At 36.5% G+C, this 13,532-nt stretch overlaps 2 protein-coding genes across 2 annotated transcripts; one reads left to right on the top strand and one right to left on the bottom strand.

The window, feature by feature from the left end:
* Positions 1–191: 191 nt before the first annotated feature.
* On the top strand, positions 192–1,127 carry LOC126937277 (olfactory receptor 13D1-like). The gene has a single exon (XM_050760694.1). It carries the CDS (start codon positions 192–194, stop codon positions 1,125–1,127), a length of 936 nt encoding a protein of 311 aa, XP_050616651.1.
* Positions 1,128–12,576: 11,449 nt separating this feature from the next.
* LOC126937573 (olfactory receptor 13C2-like) lies at positions 12,577–13,532 on the bottom strand. The gene is given in 2 exon segments (XM_050761112.1): positions 12,577–13,493; positions 13,496–13,532. Coding segments are annotated over 2 exon segments (954 nt in total).

The raw sequence follows: 13,532 nt of genomic DNA, 5'->3' as shown, positions 1-13,532 counted from the left end.
ACCAATATAATTAACATGTGTCTTCAATTCACTGTTTTATGATCTAGAAGAGGAATCCCAGAAGCTAACCTCAAAGCTGTTACCACCACTTTAGCCAGCAGAGATACACTTGCCCCTCCCACATCAATTACCTCTCACTTCATATGTTAATGCTATACAGACTTGTTAAATTCTAGGTATAAAACAATAACATGGGAAGGACCAATTGGACAGAGATTGAGTTCATTCTGCAGGGACTTTCAGAGTACCCGAGAGCTGAAAAATTCCTTTTCGTGATGTGCTTGGTGATGTACCTGGTGATTCTCCTGGGGAACGGCACCTTGATCATTCTGACACTCCTGGACCCTCGTCTCCACACACCCATGTACTTCTTCCTTGGGAATCTTTCCTTCTTAGACATTTGGTACACATCCTCCTTCATCCCCTCAATGCTGATACACTTCCTATCAGAGAAGAAAACCATCTCCTTCACTAGATATGTGGTTCAAATGTCTGTCTCTTACACTATGGGATCCACCGAGTGTGTGCTTCTAGCAGTGATGGCATATGACCGTTATGTGGCCATCTGCAACCCTCTGAGATACCCCATCATCATGGGCAAGGCCCTTTGTATTCAGATGGCGGCTCTCTCTTGGGGACTAGGCTTTCTCAACTCATTGACAGAAACTGTTCTTGCAATGCGGTTGCCCTTCTGTGGAAAAAATGTCATTAATCATTTTGTTTGTGAAATATTGGACTTTGTCAAGCTGGCGTGCACAGATATTTCCTTGAATGAGATTATTATAATGTTGGGCAATGTAATATTTTTGTTTTCTCCATTACTGCTGATTTGTATCTCTTACATCTGTATCCTTTCTACTATACTAAGAATCAATTCAGCTGAAGGAAGGAAAAAGGCCTTTTCCACCTGTTCAGCCCACATGACAGTGGTGATTGTGTTTTATGGGACAATCCTCTTCATGTATATGAAGCCGAAGTCCAAAGACTCTGCTTTTGACAAGCTGATTGCCCTGTTCTATGGCATAGTCACCCCCATGCTCAATCCTGTCATCTATAGCCTGAGGAACACAGAGGTGCATGGAGCCATGAGGAAATTAATGAGTGGACACTGGTTCTGGAGGAAATGATGACACACTGACACCTTTGAGTTTATGCACAAAATACACTCACAAGTTTGAGAGAAGACTTTTAAAGATAGAGGGAAAGCAATTAAGGTCATGTTGAGTCAGAATTTCAGAGTTACAAAAAATCTGAAGATTAAGAGTTTAACTGTATTGCTTTATGAAAATGACTGATTGCATTAAAATATAGAAACAAGTGCGCTGTGAGAGCAAACTTTTGGAAACAAGAAAAATATTTTAAGTAAGTCTTTCTAAGAAAATCTAGCTCATTAATTTTAACAATTAAAACACATTTGTCAGCCCTCTTTAAAAAAAAAAACTATTTTGTGTTTTTGTTCTTTTATTCTTGCTCTTTATTTTATCCAGGGACTGGATCTGGTCCCAACTTTCCTTTCCAGCTACATATTTCAACCTCTTTCCCTGTCCTTTCCCTCCCACTACCCCTTTGCACAAGCTATGTTCTATTTACTATGTAATTACCAAATTATATCATTTTGTTTCACACCTAGTGACAATAGCACATGCTATTCCATCTGCATTTTCACATTTCTCCTTCTCAGGTGAAATCCTAACAATCTTATAAAGGACAGGTCAAGTGTCATAGTCTCTGCAACACAATCCAAAGCTTTCCCAGACTTAGCTATTCCCTCCTCCGTGCTGCCCTGGACTTTATCTCCACTAAGCGATTTTTCTTTTATACTCTAATCATTTATTACCTTCCGAAATTCTTCCCAATAGCAGAACAATGGCTCACTGTTCTCTGCATAAAATCTAATGTCAAGTTAATTAAAAACAGTTGGCAATAATTAACTGTTGAATTAATTAAAAATTTTAAAGGATGGTAAAATACGGTCTAAGTACCTGATTTAATACAGGGAGATAACTGAAATTTATACATTATTTCCTTTACCAAACTACAATTCTAAAAGATTTTGGTAAAATAACAGCTGATTTTTAAACGTAGAGAAAAATTAGAGAAGATAAAGTCTGAATAAAATATTCTGAAGAGATCATTTTGGCCAGGTAAGACAAAAAATCCTAATGTATATTATTATCAAGTAAGCAATTGCTGAGAAAAATATATCAATTGTATAAATTCTTATAGAACACTGACAATTTCAATTTCTTTCAAAAGCAATTGATAGTCTCATTTAAAATATTTTCCTTTCATTATAGTCTCATTTAAAATATTTTCCTTTCATTAGAAAAAACCTTGGACTGGCTAGTAAATAATACACAGTTGTATTTTTTGTAAAATATATATTTGCATAATATATAGTTGAGCTGCCTGGTACACTGTCATAGCCTGAGCTGGGTGAGGAACTCAGCTCAGGCTATGAGCTGAGGCTATGAACTTACTTGTTCAGTAAAACCAGTAAAGATTTTTATAACCCAATGGCATTGAGAAAGGCATCCTTGCTTGTTCTGCCCAGCATGATGTTTTGGAGCCTGTCCAGAATAAGGGAGATGTCAATATGGAAGAGAGGCTCAGTTCAGGGTGTCAAAGTCCAAGCAGCATGAAAGGGGCATATACACGAGAGGAAGGTGTAGCACCTGACTGAGGACCACACCGGCAAAGAAAAGCTGACTGACAGAAGATATTAGAACACAAATGGGATAAGGGAAACACCTGCACACCATAGGTGGTCAGGAGAGAGTTGTCAGAGTCCTCATGGGGTGAGAAAAGCATCCATAGTGGGATGGGGAGGTTCAGAATATGGGTATCCAAGTCTGAAAGGGGTGAAGAGAGAATCCCTGAAGAAAGACCTAAATGGAGTGAAAAGAGCTCACCTGAGGAAGGGAGAAGAGTCAAGGTGTGTGAGAAACCGATTAGGGTGAAGTGGGCATTTTTGAAGGAAACGGCCTTGTCTGAAGTGTTGGAACCCAAGCCAGTTGAGAAGAACGTCAGCAGTCACAGCTCACTGCAGCCTCGACCTTCACTGGCTCAGGTGATATTCCCACCTCAGCCTCCTGAGTAGCTGGGGCTACAGGCACATGCCACCACACCCAGCTAATTTTTGTAATTTTTTGTAGAAATGGGATTTTGCCATGTTGCCCAGCCTGGTCTCAAACTCCTGGGCTCAAGTGATCAGCCTGCCTTGGCCTCTCAAAGTGCTAGGATTGCAGTCATGAGCCACCATGCCAAGTCAGGATTTCTTTCAAGGTAAGACTACTAAAGAAGAATTATTTGTGTAGATGGAGGGAAGTTAAGGGGAAGAGTCTGGAAATGTTTTCATTTTGTTCTCAATTTAAAGGATACTTTCACTGAGTATACACTTGTTGGTTGGCAATTTTTTTTTCAACATTTAAAAAATGCTGTTCTTTATATTTGGTATCCACTGTTTCTGCTGAGAAGTTGCCTCTGTTTTGTTGCTGCTTCTTTGAAAAAATGTGTCTTCTTTTTTCTTTTGGTTGTTTCTATATTTTTTCTTTAGAGTTGGTCTCTGAAATTGTATAACAAGGTTCTTATAGTTGGCTTTTTTTAACTCATCCTCCTTGATGTTGTAGATCTCTTTAAATCTGTGGCTTGATGTCTTTTATAAGTTTACCAATTTCATTTGACATTTGCCATTTTTTCTTCTATTCCATTTCTCTTTCTCCTGTCCCTCTGGAACAGGAGGGACATCTAGTTAGATATATGTTAGATTTATGTCAGATATATGTTAGATATATGTTAGATTTTTCTAGCATCTAGTAAGACATATGTTAGATTTTTCCATTATATTCCATGTAGCTCTCACAGTCCTTTCTGCATTTTACTTCCTTTGTCTTCTCCATGTGTCCAGTCTGGTTATTTTCTACTGATCTACCTTCCAGTTTGTTAAGCCCTTCTTCAACCTTGTCTATTCTGCTATTAAATCTATGTATTTAGTTCTTAATACCAGTTACTGTGGTTTGGAAGTCCATAATTTCAATTTTTAAAATATAACATTAAGTTGTCGGTTGAAATCCTCATCTTGTTATCTATGCTTATGGCAGGTTAACATTAGTTATTTTAAAGTCTGTGTCTGACTGCTTCTATACTTAGATCACCTGAGGGTCTTTCAATTGTCTGTTTTTGTCTCTTGGTCCTGTTTTCTTATTCTTTGTAATTTTTTTATTAAATGCCAGATACTGCAGATGAAAAAAATGTAGAATCTCTGGGTGATGTTTTATTTATCCAAAGAGGATTTACTTTATCCTTCAGTAGAAACCCAGAATAAGGGAGATTGTCTTAGGTCAAAGACGGGTTGAAATAACTTAGAGTTGGATTTCAGACTTTGTAAATATAAGCCAAAATCTAATTCACCTCCTTTTCTTAGATTCTCTTCTCCAGAGTCTCCAGAGTCCCAACTGAGATTCTAGAGATTTCATTAAAAAAACTTTTTTTTCCTTAGGTCCTAGACTCCAATTTTGATCTCATAACCACATGAGGCAGCCACAATCTCACCTAACATTCTTAGTTATTTTTTGTACAATCCTGGATTCTTGTTCTGACTAGCCTAGAGTCAGCAAATGCCTCATGTGGAAAACCAATGACAACAGTGGAGAGCACTCATCTGTACATCCCTTCAGTTTGGGACCTTGGCCTCTCAAGAACAGGGTGTCTTAGCTGGTCTAAAGTTCATGTTTTGTCTTCCTAGACCCATGACAATGCCAAAATCTATTTTCACTTTTTCTGTCTCTTAATAGCAGCCCTATGCCCAGTTTCTCAGCCTATCAAGCAACAATTAAGAATCAGCAAATGTCCCAAGAGAATAAAAGAGGAGTACAGAAGGTTTGGCTTATTTAAATAAACTTCTCTTTTCTTCAGAATCTTAGCTCTTTATATCCTGACTTCTACAGAAATAATAAAGTCCATTTACTTTAAAAAACATTGCTGGCTGGGAAGAGACTGCCCTCCATGGGCTAGTGAATTCTTAGAGATAGCAAAAAGCTCAGCCAGGAGCATACCTCTGACATGGAAACTAACTAATCCAGAGCCATACCTTCTTTATCTGGCCCTTAAACCCCAGTTCCCAGTGACAACTGCCAGACAACCAGAGATCACTCCTTTAGCCCAAACCCTGCAGAAATTATTCAAACCTTCCAATCCTAAACTGTTCACTGTGCCTTGACTTGCCTTTCCTGTGGAAACTCCAATAAAGGCAGTGGCCTAAACCTTCCCCGCACACCTGTTTTTTACCTTCTGACCATCCTGGTGGCTTCCCCATGTGGCCCTGTGTGATGTATCATGCCCCTTATCTCTAAGACTTGTGAGTATAATAAACTTTGCTTTCCTGACCCTCTTCTGTGTCTCCTCATGTGGCTGCACCTGACTAACAATTTCATAAAAGACTACAAAACAACTGTGTTTTGGGGACCTGATATTGGATCTGTGGTGGAAGGAAGATTGCTTCTGGTTATTGCCATGCATATGTTTAGCATGTTTAGCACTTTAGAGTGTATCAGTGCTGGCTGCCTTGTGTTAGCCTATTCTTCTTATAATAGATATTCTGGATCAAAAAACATTTTAACCCTGGATATAGCTGTCACAAACACAAGCAATATTTATTATCACAGTGGAGTATTTAAGAGCTGAGAAAAATAAGGTAGAATGAGAAAATTTTATTTGAAAAACTTACTGTTGCCTGACATTGGCTATGGGCTATTTAAAACTAGGTTTTGAGTTCTGTAAAAATTAAGATTCTCTTTTCAGCAAATTGCAGAAAACATAAAATATTTTAGCACCAAAATATTATAGCAAATGTAAAGTCAATTTCATACTATGAGGTATAAATGAGCTCCCAGGAATCCTATAAAACATTTTTCTAATGATATGAGTAAGGCAGCACAGAAGAGATGGAAATAAGTAAAAAAAAAAAAAAAAACAAAAAACAAAAAAAAACCTGGCCACTATCTGGTGTATAATAAATATAAAGGAAATTACAAATTTCAAAGTAAATTGTGGAAAACATCATTATAATAGAGTCTCTTGGTAAATTTTGATGTGGCCAATGTAACTGCACTATAAGTAGATTCTGAGACAGGATTTCTTGTGCCTTGGAGACAAGGAGACGGAGGCCCAAACCTCAGTGGAAAGCTTCACCTATTTTATCACAGACCAAGGTCAATTGTCCTGAATATTTTATGTTCCAACTTACATTCTGCCTGGAAACCAGTAATTGGAACTCATATCACTGAGGATTTGAAAATTTAAGGTGAAAAAATATACTTGAGGATAAAGCTTTTTTTTTTTTTGAGAAGATGAAAAGGTTATCTACACTAATTGAGTCAGTGTTATTAACAATAAGCTGACATCCCTTCTAACTGGATCCAAATATTAAAAACGGAGCATATCTCTTTTTTTCAATAAGTATGGATCTATTTATTAAATATTCTGCCAAAATGCAACAGCAGTTAAATGCTTTAAAAATTGTGTGTTTCTGCCCAACATTTTCCATAGGGTCTGGGGAAACTAGACACAAATCTACACGTCTGCAAATTTAAAAAGTATTACAGAGAGTAATGTTCTTTAGACTCATGGATATTTCAGCATGAAAAAATATTACAGTCATAAAAATAGGGGTACGGTCTGAGAAATGCATAATTGGCAAATGTAATTATGTTGTAAACATCATAGGGAATATTTACACAAACCTAGATGGTATAGCCTACTATACACTTAAGCTACATAGCACAGTCTATTGCTCCTAGGTTGCAAAGCTGTACAGCATGCTACTGTACTGAACACTATAGGCAATTGTGTCACAATGGTATTTGTGTATCTAAAATAACTAAACACAGAAAAGTTACAGTAAAAATATATAATCTCATGAGACCACTATCATATGTTATCTGTCATTGATCAAAACGTTGTTAAATGGCACATGACTTTAGTTCCTTATAGCTTTAGTTAACCTTACATCAGTATTCATTCTGTGTGCAGGGCATGGCCTCCAGAATTTCCCCAGAACCTCCAAATTTCCTTGACATTGGTCTGAGCAACAAAGAAGTGTCTTCACATAAAGAAGACACTTAATGAACTATATATGAAAACCCTGGGGACTTGATTTTTAGAACTCAAGGTAGTTCATGGCTATGATAACTCAAGATAATATTAAATAATATATTTCCCCCAGGTTTTTATAGATAACAGAACATCAGTTTCCCCAGGTCAGTGGAGAATGAAAACTATGGCTTTTAATGTTAGTCTTTTCAGAGTCATGGCAGACAACACATCCCGACATCCTCAAACTACCTCAGAATTTAGGGACCAAGAATAACATCTCATTTTTAAAGATTTCATTTTACATAGCTTTTAGTATAATAGAAGCTGTCTATAAGAGCCTGAAAAGGCTAATTGCAAGAAGAATATCAAGGATATCTTATAAAGCAATGGAATATAAAAATCAATAGAACAAAAAGAAGTATATGTGCAAATGTATAGCTATGAAGCAATTTTAAGGGAACTGCTGAATCCCTAGCAATGCTGGGGAACAAGGGAGTATTTGAAATTTTCTATTTGGCTATAGATATTATCCCATTACATTTTGATGTTAAGGATAAGTTATAGACCAAGGTGTAGAAGCTCAAAATAGACTCATCATTATATACTCCTCATCTCATAAAATACAAGCCAATAAGCATAATTTTCTAATAGGAGACCTAACATGTTCCAGTAAAAAATGTAGAGTTGTTTTGTTTTGAACCCTCATTCTTTTACTTGTTATTTAATGATCACATATCATTTTAGATGAGTTGGTTGCCAATCTCTCCAAAATAAAAAAGAAAAGACAACCAAAGACGTAAAAGAACTGTACGCTGAAAACTATAAAACATTGATTTAAAAAATTGAAGAAGACATAAGTAAACTGAAAGATATTACATGTTCGTGGATTGGAAGAATTAATATTGTGAAATGTCTATATTACCTAAAGCAATCTACGGATTCAATGCAATCCCTATCAAAACTCCAATGTCATTTTTCATAAAAATTGAAACAACAATCCTAAAGTGTACATGGAACTAGAAAAGACCCTGCCTGGGAAAGCAATCTGGAGCAAAAACAAAGCTGACAGCATCATATGCTGCAATTTTAAAATATGTTATAAAGTTACTGTAATCAAAAGAGCATGGTACTCAGATAAAAATACACATATCAACCAATGGAATAGAATAGAAACTTATTTCCAAACACTGAAATTTATTTAATTCTTTTCATTAGGTATTGCAATCAGAGAAGTATATTTTGGCACTTTAGAACTTTGAGAGATGAATGTGAAACAGCAACAAGAACCCATCTGTTGAACCCTGGTTTTTCTCATTGATTTCCACATTGTGATTATAAAATTACTCGTACCTTTCTCATTTACTTGTTAAATGTTACTGTCTTCATAAATTTCTTGTTTATTCAGATCTATTTTTCTACTTTTCTGATTCCTAATTTCTATTTATAATTCTATTTTTCTAATTTATTGAAATAAGAAGAAAACTTTCTTCTTGAAATAAGAAGAAAATTCTTATTTCCTTCTTCTTACTCCTCTATTTCCTTCTCTAGTGAAGGCACTTAGAGCATTTTTTGTTTTATTATAGACTTTGTATTTTGTGGGAATTTTTTTACTGGTTTCTAGATAATTTTTTTGTTTTTCTGTTAAGTTCCTCTTGAATCCAAGCATCTTTCTTCATTATTTAGTGATTAGGCATTTTCATTCTATTTTTACTATTTATTTCCCATTTTATTTTATGTATGTATGTATGTATGTATGTATTTACTTATTTATTTATTTTTCTGAGACAGAATCTGCCTCTGTCATTCAGGCTGGAGTGCAGTGGTGCGATCTCGGCTCACTGCAGCCTCCACCTCCCTAGTTTAAGTGATTCTCCTGTCTCAGCCTTCTGACTAGCTGAGACTACAGGCATGCACCACCACGCCTGGCTAATTTTTGTATTTTTGGTAGAGACAGGGTTTCACCATGTTGGCCAGGCTGGTCTTGAACATCTGACCTCAAGTGATCCACCCACCTCAGCCTCCCAAAGTGCTGGGGTTACAGGCATGAACCACCGCCCCCAGCCCCATTTTATTGTAATATGAAAACATGACCTATAATTCTATAGTTTGCACATTTTGTCGTATTTGACTATTTTACAATAAGCACATATTTCCTTTGGAATTTCAGATCTAGAAATAAAATAAAGGTAGTTGTCATCCAAAAACAGCATAAAAAACATTTCATAATTTCAAAGATAAAATATTACTTACACACCATAAATTAGGAGCCCCCGTTTTTGTAAAGTGCATGTTATCTTTACTAAAACAAAACAAGCTATTTTTATAGTCTTTTCTGAAATATTAGTGCTAATATTAAATTCCTCCCCTTCTCATAGCTCAATTAATGTCAGATCTTCCCCTAATTTAAGATTTAATTCCTATCAATTGTGATTAAGCATCATTTTTGGACACAGCATGTGATGGTGTCAAGGTTCTTTCATAAATAATTAAATTAATTTTCTTTTGTAAGTTATTTTCCAGAAATGTAATATACTTGCTATGAAAGTTGAGAAGCAGGTAATAGTTTCTTTGATCATTTCAGATACGCTGCCAAGAAATACTGGTGTTTGATGTCATGACAAGTAACCTGGAAAAGTAAACATGCTGTAGTATGAAGAATAACTGACTCAAGAAAGAATAGCCAGGTGTGTATGCTTGTCTTTAACTTGCATACTTTGAGGTTTGGGCAAGATGTATTAACTTCCATAAGCTTTGTGGCCTCATCTATGAGATAGTGACACTATAGCCCAGATCACAGGATTTTAGAGAGATGATGTATGTGAATTAGCTGATAGCCAACATATTACTACTTTTTTTTTTTTTTTTTTTTTTTTGAGATGGAGTCTCGCTCTGTTGCCCAGGTTGGAGTGCAGTGGCGCGATCTCGGCTCACTGCAAGCTCTGCTTCCCAGGTTCACACCATTCTCCTGCCTCAGCCTCCCGAGTAGCTGGGACTACAGGCGCCTACCACCACGGCTGGCTAATTTTTTGTATTTTTAGTAGAGATGGGGTTTCACCATGTTAGCCAGGATGGTCTCGATTTCCTGACCTCGTGATCTGCCTGCCTCGGCCTCCCAAGCTACATTTTTAAGTGTCCATTTTAGAAGTCCCCAGGACCTTAAAAAGTTGACATAATCTCAAGCTTAGAATATTTGGAAATTGGGCAGGCATAAAACTGTACGAAAATGATGAAATAATTTGTTGGATTAAGAGCAATGAAATTTTGCCGTTTTTGCTGTGTCTCTACTCTTAAATCCCAATCATGAACCTGTCTTGGGACTTCAGTGGGATATAAAAGCATGTCCTTTGCTCCTGTTGCACCTCCTTCCATATAATTTTCCTATTCATGGATATAAATATATATTGAATCATATTATAAATGTCATGTTCTAAATTGAGTGCAAAGAGGGTAGGAATACAGAGAAATACTTACCTTTGTAGATTTTGCTATCTGGTAGAATTTTCACCAGGAACATGCACACACTACACATATGCAAACTAAACACACACACACACACACACACACACACAGATACATACTTGGTATATCACATAAGTTTATCTTACTTTGTCTCCAAATTAGAGAAAACAAGTTGCTAACAACAAAATCATCCTCCTTAAGCTTTTAAAATAAATTTTCTGAATGAAAACTCCTCCAGAGGCCCAAGTATTAAAATAAAGCATTATGTCAGTATTATAATGATAGTGTATTTTGCCCAGCAAATTTGAACACATAAATATATCAAGACAGGTAACATGTCTTTATTTTCTTCAGACCTTGATTCTACAACCCTGTGAGAGGAAAACTCTCCTAATACTCTCCTGCGAGGAGAAACGTGTGTTTTAAAATTTCTTCTTGCTTTAACAAATTTTCTATCAAAAATTTATAAATCTGATGTAAGACTATGGAGCTACCTCAGTCACCCCAGAGAATTTATGAGACTGGCTAGATTTAAGCTGTGAAGGAAAACAAAATTAGAACTTGAGCATTCAAGACAGCCTGCCTGTGGGTCAAACATAAAATGCCTGACTTCCAGGGCTTTCTACCTACCTGGAATTCCTAGTGGGTGCAAAAAGTCCAATGAACTGGTGTATGGGAACTAATAGATTCTCATAGCCTATTTTGTCAGGATGTAAATTTAATTATCAATGATCTCAACTCTTGCCATCAGATTTAATCTGTAAACAGCTATGATGGATATATTTAAATATAGTTTGTGACTGCTTAATATTCCATCCACTAAAATTAACAAGTGAACTTGGGAAGATTAAATGAGTGACTAAACCTAAAAGATTCCACAAGCAGGTAATTCTTATTTGTCTGTGTAAAATATGTTTATGCCCAATATACTCTAAATTCGCTGGTCCATTAACAAAAATTGATTCAGCCAAACTGATTACCTAGAATGTGGTTCACTCCTGAGCACACTCTGTCATTCATCTTGGGCTGTAAATTTAAAATGTTCTTCACATAGTGTAAAAAGTTGACATAAAAACCGAGGAAAAGCAATATAATGTCTGACATTCCCAAATCCTCTTCTTCCTCAAATCAACCTGGTTAGTAACAGAGACAAGACTGGAATAGTATTCATACTAAAAATCAAGAGCTTGGACATTCTTCTAAGACTTGGAAAAATATTGGAATTCCCTCGGGATAGCAAAGAAATCTGGCATCTTCTAAATGGGCATTGATAGGACACTCCATTCAACCCAGAACTAGTCCACATTATTATCTGGACCAGTAGACTGATTTTCAAACCAATTTTTAATTTTACAAAATGTTCTTTATGTAAAAGCCAACATATAAGTTAAAGCAAAGAAAGACCATAAAGCAGGATATCCTGAGTGATTGCATAGGCCCTGCTTTTAAACTCTATCTGCTCCCTTGATAGTCCCAAATTCTCAGCTTCACACATGAAAAAAATGTAATACAGAAAAAAGAAAATAGTATTTAATGACTTAACAGGATCTGGAGATTAATGTGAAACTAGAACACAAGGCTTGTCACTGGAAAATGTGAGTGCAGTATGTTGGGGTTTTTTCCATTTTGCTTTTTCTCAACAGATGGCCTTATTTATTTTGAAAGATTCAATTAAATGTTGCCTATGAAATAATTTTATGCAAAAAAGTGAACATAAAAAGGCACATCGCAACCAATTCCAATGCATTAAAAAAAACCATAATAGGAAAGATACTGTTCAAAATGTTGAAAAGTGGCCATTTCCCACTATTAGAGTAACAGGTAACCCCTCTTTCTTCTTCATCCTACTGCCCTGTATCTTGCAAATTCTCTAGAGTGAACATGCAATAATTTTGAAATGCTGTATCTCATTATTTTAACATAACATATGAAAATGCAGAAAAACAGTAAAAGTATCCAAAATTCTAACATAGTTCTGAAGTTTCAACAATATCAAGTGTGTCCACACTCCAGTACATTTTGCACTCACTTGCTAAAGAACCTTCTGTTCAGTAGATGTTTCACTGCCTCCTTCACATCCTTGTTTCTAAGACTGTAGATTAAAGGATTCAACATGGGAGTCATCACCCCATAGAATATGGATATAATTTTGTCAGTAGCTTCCAAGTAGTCTGAATTAAGTGTCTTTTTAGACTTGGGCTTCAGGTACATGAAGAGGATGGTCCCATAGAATATTATGACCACAGTCAGATGGGCTGAGCAGGTAGAGAAAGCTTTGCTTCTCCCCTCAGAAGAGCTAATTTTGAAGATGCTCACAATGATTAACGTGTAAGAGACAATGATTAATAACAAAGGTGTCAGTATGAACAATGTTGTGGCCATAAGCATGATGAACTCATTGCCTGAGACGTCAGCACAGGCCAATTTCATGACAACCAGAATTTCATAGGTGAAATGATTGATGATGTTATTCCTGCAGAAAGGCAATTGTACCACAAACACTGTTTCTACTGCAGAATTGATGGCTCCTATGATCCAGGACCCAGCTGCCATGGACACTTAGGCATCCTTGCTCATGATGATGGGATATCTCAGAGGGTTGCAGATAGCCACATAGCAGTCAAAGGCCATCATGCCCAGAAGTACACACTCTGTTGTCCCCATGGCCAAGCCAAGGAACATCTGCACTGCACAGCCAAAAAGGGAAATGGTCTTTCTTTTTGAAAGGAAGCTCACCAAGGTGGAGGGAATAGAGGTGGTGGTGTAGCAGATGTCCAAGAAGGAGAGGTTCCCCAGAAAGAAGTACGTAGGGGTGTGAAGGTGAGGATCCAAGATGCTGATTAAAATGAGAGTACCATTTCCCAGAAGGATGACCACATACATTATGAAGATTAGCTCAAACAAGAGTAACTCAAGCCTTGGGTGTCCAGAAAGTCCCTTCAGAAAAATTCCACCAGAATGGTGTGGTTTTCCCAATCCAT

This window comes from Macaca thibetana, chromosome 15 (assembly GCF_024542745.1).
Source record: "Macaca thibetana thibetana isolate TM-01 chromosome 15, ASM2454274v1, whole genome shotgun sequence".
Classification (NCBI taxonomy): Eukaryota; Metazoa; Chordata; class Mammalia; order Primates; family Cercopithecidae; genus Macaca; species Macaca thibetana.
Note: the sequence above shows the minus strand (reverse complement) of the source record. Positions and strands in the feature narration are given on the sequence as shown.